General features: G+C 45.9%; 1 protein-coding gene across 1 annotated transcript; it reads right to left on the bottom strand.

Moving 5' to 3' along the window:
- Window positions 1-1,556: 1,556 nt before the first annotated feature.
- Window positions 1,557-5,710, bottom strand: LOC146219911 (E3 ubiquitin-protein ligase NEURL3). Its single transcript, XM_084695007.1, has 4 exons — window positions 5,374-5,710; window positions 3,828-4,339; window positions 3,325-3,516; window positions 1,557-2,040 (listed from the first exon to the last, which is right to left on the bottom strand). Exons 1-4 carry the CDS (start codon window positions 5,403-5,405, stop codon window positions 1,892-1,894), a joined length of 885 nt encoding a protein of 294 aa, XP_084551133.1. The 5' UTR covers window positions 5,406-5,710; the 3' UTR covers window positions 1,557-1,891.
- Window positions 5,711-6,029: the final 319 nt, after the last annotated feature.

Raw genomic sequence — 6,029 nt, 5'->3', positions numbered from 1 at the left:
CTTCCTCGCTCGCTCCTTCTCTCTCTCTCTCCCTGCCTCCCTCCCTCCCTACCTCACTTTCTCTTCCTCACTCGCTTGCTCCCTCTCTCTTTCTCTCTCTCGAGCCAACAGGGTGTCTTTTATCTTCAGCGAGTGACTCAGCGCCAGTTCCAGTGTGTGTGTGTGTGTCTGTGTGTGTATGTGTGTGTGAGAGAGCTTCTAACAGCATGTCAGTGTGCATTGCAGTCCTGCTACACCCACCACTCCACTCTGCAGTTCATCAGGGACTCTGTAATAGTTTCCATCCACAGCTGGAAATAATAGAAATTCCCATGCAGGCACAGGCTCAGTGGCACCGCCCTGTACTGTTTTACGAGGAAAATAGGAGGCAATCTCCATAGCCATCTAAATAAACCCACTCGTATTTGACCAGCTGCCAACCGTACCTCAGTCTGTTCAACATATCAGGAAGTGAGAGAAACTTGGGATAAACTTGTTGCCTTCTGGTTCCAGTCTACTCAGAATCAGTTGCTGATGAACAAGGACTCCTCTACAACGCACGCACCCGCTCGAGCTCGCCCGCTCAGTGAGGAATCAGCGTTTCCATACTGTGGTCCAATTGTGCCAGTACACTAGCAGTTTGTCTCTTCTGCCCACTCCATTTGTTGTACAAACTGTGTAGCAGCAATAAGCAACCCACAGTAATGAAGTCATAACGTCAATAATTACCCAACGAAGTCCACAAGCACGTGGCACACCTGAACAACGGTGAGTGAATATCACTGGGACGATCATGATCCGTGCAAACAAATCATAATCATAAACGGATCATAATGACTGAATGTAGACCGGTTGTGTGTGCAAAAGTAAAGTGATTGTGTTCCCAGATGTGATGTCGCCTATTAACTCACAGGCTTTGTGGCTCTATAGCATATGTCCTCGTCCTCCTTGTGCAGGTTAATTTTCCACCTTAGTCTGTCCTCGAGTCCGGAGCCTATCCCTTAGATATAACATCTAGTTTTTCAAGTATTTCTAGAACAAAGGTTTATTTACGGACATTTCAGGAGCCACGAACAATTGCTGAATGCTATAGCTCGGACAATTTTAAGACTACACCCAAATCTGCCCTCCAAGATAAATATTTAACTGCTTGACTGTGAAATCAACAACCAAAGGTCATCCCTGCTTCTTTCTTCCCTCCATTCCCCCCCTTCCCTGGCATTGCCAACACCTTTAAGACACTAAAAGGAGATTATTTGTTGTTCCCCTAAATGGAAATTGCGCCAGACTAAAAAGACACTCGTTTACGCGCACATTGCAAGCTTGTGTTTTAAAAGAAAGCTCATGTTCCAATATAAAACGTTTCCACTACATCTCTTGTACGTTGTTGCTTTTGTCGCTAGATGGCGCAGCGTTCATGACAGAACGATTCAAGCAGCCAGTCAATCATTAACCTACAACACTGCCCCCTTGTGGACACATTCAGTAGTATACATTTTTCCACAACAAAAAAGCACAAAGCAACATTGGTAATGGCAAGTTGTTGGTAAGTAATTTTATTACTATAAAATACCACTGTATACAAATATCGCCTATGGCATAATTAAGAGGCAAAAGAGAGAGACAAAAGTAGACAATAGAAAATTCACAGTGTAATTTGGGTTAATGGAAATTTAACCCCAGTCAGTAGATCATCCTTAAGCCTGATACAACCTGATTATGTATCAACAAGTCCTAGTAAAGTGCGCTGTATTGTACTCAGTACTTTTGATCAGACATAAATTTGTGCAAAACATTATACATACATACATACATTCACAGTGGTCCACCATGACACACACGTGAGAACATTCAGTAGTGGGTGTTTGTGTGTACGCTGGCTTACAGCTAAAGAGTTCTTTGCTAGTGGTGGCTAGATCTTCTTTCGACACAAAGGGCAGGAGCCAAACTCCTGGACGACCCTCACTGCACATTGGAAGCACAGGCACCGGTGACCACACAGGAGAGTGACTTCTGACTCCTTACTCAAACATACAGCACAGTTCTCCACACTGTTCAAGTCTGCAACCAGAACACAGAACATGACATGACCTGGGGCCCTCAAAGGGAGAGATACAAAAGATGTGGAGAGGGGGAGGGAGAGAGGTGGGGAGAGAGGGAGAGAGAGAGAGAGAGAGAGAGAGAGAGAGAGGGAGGGTGAGAGAGAAAGAGAGGGGGAAGGAGAGAGAGAGAGATGGAGGGTGAGAGAGAGAGAGAGAGAGAGAGAGAGAGAGAGAGAGAGAGAGAGGGAGGGAGAGAGAGATGGAGGGAGGGTGAGAGAGAAAGAGAGGGGGAAGGAGAGAGAGGGATGGAGGGAGGGTGAGAGAGAGAGAGAGAGAGAGAGAGGGAGGGAGAGATGGAGGGAGGGTGAGAGAGAAAGAGAGGGGGAAGGAGAGAGAGATGGAGGGAGGGTGAGAGAGAGAGAGAGAGAGAGAGAGAGAGAGAGAGAGAGAGAGAGAGAGAGAGAGAGGGAGGGAGAGAGAGAGAGATGGAGGGAGGGTAAGAGAGAAAGAGAGAGGGGGAAGGAGAGAGAGAGAGATGGAGGGTGAGAGAGAGAGAGAGAGAGAGAGAGAGAGAGAGAGAGAGAGAGAGAGAGAGAGAGAGAGAGAGAGAGAGGGAGGGAGAGAGAGATGGAGGGAGGGTGAGAGAGAAAGAGAGGGGGAAGGAGAGAGAGGGATGGAGGGAGGGTGAGAGAGAGAGAGAGAGAGAGAGAGGGAGGGAGAGATGGAGGGAGGGTGAGAGAGAAAGAGAGGGGGAAGGAGAGAGAGATGGAGGGAGGGTGAGAGAGAGAGAGAGAGAGAGAGAGAGAGAGAGAGAGAGAGAGAGAGAGAGAGAGAGGGAGGGAGAGAGAGAGAGATGGAGGGAGGGTAAGAGAGAAAGAGAGAGGGGGAAGGAGAGAGAGAGAGATGGAGGGTGAGAGAGAGAGAGAGAGAGAGAGAGAGAGAGAGAGAGAGAGAGAGAGAGAGAGAGAGAGAGAGAGAGAGAGAGAGAGAGAGGGAGGGGTGCTAGCGAAGGGTGGAGTCTGTGAGGTAAGCATACAGTACATAACATAAAAATGCAACTACCACCGTTGGCGCATGACCTTGAGCAAACAGTTTAGAAGTTTCTGTCAATGTTTAACTAACTAAACCCGGAGCACCAGCTTGAAACTAATTTGCTGGGTCAAGATGCTATGGCAAAGTTCTTAGAAAGCTCCTAGGATTAAGTAGAACATGAGCATGACTCCTAATACAGTTTTTTTTAACTCATTGATACGGTGCAATACATGATGGTAAAAATGATTAAAACACTGTGATGATGAGTTACCTAATGTCTGCCTGTGGACTGGGCAGGAGATGTGGTGATTCTTGGAGCTTAATCCGTGTTTGTCGCTGCGACGGACAGAGATGGGACCGGAAACCTGGTTGAAGTCAAAGCAGAGCGAGGGGGCCCTCTGAGTCCATCCTTGGGGAGGAGGGCAGGACCTCCGTGTCCCTAAAAAGTCTTTCTTCTTAGACCCTGCAAGTGAGAATCAGACGTATGGTTATCCGGTGACAGTTGAGCACCCTCTAGTCTCTTAAGATGGTCTGGTCTAGCCTGGTCAGATGGCTGAGCGGTCAGGGAATCGGGCAGGAGGTTAGAACCTTAATCAGAAGCTTGCCGTTTCGATTCCCCGCAGTGCCAAATGACATTGTGTCCTTGGGCAAGGCACTGCGCCCTACTTGCCTCAGGGGAATGTCCCTGTACTTGCTGTAAGTCGCTTTGAATAAGAATGCCTGCTAAATGCCTCAATGTTAAACTTGACAGACGGGTTGCCAGTGTGAACATACCCTGCAGTAGCACAGAGCAGGTCTGCCCGTAGATGTCGATCATGGCCCAGAGACGCCTACTAAGGTCCAACCCCTCCAGCAGCTTCATCGCTCTGCCATTTTTGTTCTGGATGTAAACATTCCCCCCGTGGGTCACCCAGACCTCCAGCTGGGACCCCTCCAGGCAGCAAACCTCAGGGACGATGGCGGCCCAGTGCCCAGGCTTGTCCGTCAGATCTGGGATGGCCAGGGGGGGCAGGGTCCTCCCGGCGGGGGGCACCGTGGTGAAGCCCACGCGGAGGCCTCCGTGCCAGTTGGGCGCACAGCCCGTCACCCGCAAACACACCCTCTCCCTCACCCTCACCGGTCGGTTGCTGAACGCCAGGCCATGGCTGAAGGAGCTCCTTGCCCTCTGGGCGAGCCTGGCCCCCTGGCTCAAACTCACCTGGCTCCCCACCGCAGTCGTGTGGAAGGTCAGAGGGCCCAGGCAGCGCAGGTCGCAGGTGTGTAGCGACTCTGCAGGAAGAGCAGAAAGATATCATTGGTTTAGGGTTTAATTGTTCAAGTGTATCCATCACTGAGGAATAAAAATCTCGTGAAGACTGGTTGATTGACTTTACAACGCTCATGAAAACAGATGCCAATTTCAGTTTCAATCTCAATCATCATTTCCGAGAAATCTTGTGTCAGGACTGGAATGTGTGCACGGATTACTTTAACCCTTGTGCTGCCTTCGGGTCACATGACCAAAAGGTTCATAACGAACCATCGTTGTGTTTACCCAATTTTACCCAATACAAAAGCAAATAAAAATAATTTTCTTTTAGCATTCGCAATGTGGGGGGTCTGAGACAGCCCAACGGTTAAAAGAAAATGCTTCACTTTATTTTTGTATGCGGTAAAGTTGTCGCAAATGAAGGTGGGTCACAATGACTGATGGGTCAGAATGACCCGAGGAGAACACAAGGGTTAAAATGTTACGCCATAAGAACAGCTTCTTTTCATCCAATGCTGGCCTTTTCAACAAGGCCAAGGACTCACACTGACAAAACTTATAACACTTTAATCTATTATTATTAAGTCCATCCACTAGCTTATTTGCACATGTCATATTGCACTATGCTGCCCTATTTTATATATTTGTTGTAACGTTTTATATTTATCGATTTTATATCTCAACTATTTAATTGAGTTTTTTTGTATTAGACTTTTTTTTAAGATCTGTTTGTTGTATTTATATTCCTGCCACAGTAAATTATGTGTTGGTGTGAATTTACATGTCAATAAAAACTAATTCTGATTGTAGATTACCTGAGCAATGAAAAGCCAGTGAAAATCAGTTTTGCATTGCATTTGTGGGCAAAACCACCCACAATCTATTATTTTCAACAACTAAATATTTGTCAGTAGCTCTTAGTCTCTAAGACCGAACAGCCATGTCTCTGATGACAGATAAATCAAGAACCTGTTGGGTCATGTGTATCTTGTTTAGAACTGCAAAAAGTCTGATTATATCAGACAGTACTGGGATTTTAGTTTCTTTGTTTCTTTTTTTGACATGACATACTTCTTGTTTTGGTCTTGTCTGATCATTCCCATCCCTGACCAATACAACCTTTCAGATCTATCAGTCTCTTGTCAGTTCTGAGCTCAAAGGCTGCTCTAAGTAAACGAAGCCTGGTGAGTCTCACACAGCTAATTCATCTCACACTCAATAGAACTTCACAATTACCTCATGATTGGTTTATCTCCAAAAGGGGATGTTGCATCACTTTACAAGTTATGTCCTGTTTAATATCCTATTTCACTGCCCGGCAATGTAATGCATGTGAATCAGTTTGTCAGTTACATGAATAAATGACAGTTGACAGCTTGTAATATGACAAGCTTATCATATGAGTCAATACAAAAGTTGTCACAATATCTGAAAAAAACACTCTTACAACATCCTTATATCAAAATATTTTTAGGAATATCAACAGTTGTAGAAAATTCCATATCAACCTAAATTGACAAATGCAGTCCTTGTCTCCAAAGACTTCAGATGAATTGTAAGCTTCTTACCATGCTCATTTCTGTGGCTCTTCTTTTGGTTTGAACAGCTGTACATGGTGGCTCCAGTAGAGAAATGTATGGATCATTTAGTTGAAGTAGGTTATGTTGATTTGTGGAAGGGGAAGTGTAGACAGGCTTTATAGAGACAAGCACATGTCAGATATTTAC

This window comes from Hypomesus nipponensis, chromosome 28 (genome assembly GCF_054491055.1).
Source record: "Hypomesus nipponensis isolate SF chromosome 28, ASM5449105v1, whole genome shotgun sequence".
In the NCBI taxonomy this organism is placed as follows: domain Eukaryota; kingdom Metazoa; phylum Chordata; class Actinopteri; order Osmeriformes; family Osmeridae; genus Hypomesus; species Hypomesus nipponensis.
The sequence above is the reverse complement of the archived record's forward strand: the minus strand, read 5'-3'. Positions and strand labels throughout refer to the sequence as shown.

Coding starts and splice junctions, on each gene's coding strand:
- LOC146219911 (XM_084695007.1), bottom strand. CDS start 5,405: ATGGGAATGATCAGACAAGACCAAAACAAGAA. Junction 4,340..5,373: donor AGACAAGACCAAAACAAGAA/GTATGTCATGTC, acceptor CCAATGATATCT/TTCTGCTCTTCCTGCAGAGT. Junction 3,517..3,827: donor CTGCTCTGTGCTACTGCAGG/GTATGTTCACAC, acceptor TCTCACTTGCAG/GGTCTAAGAAGAAAGACTTT.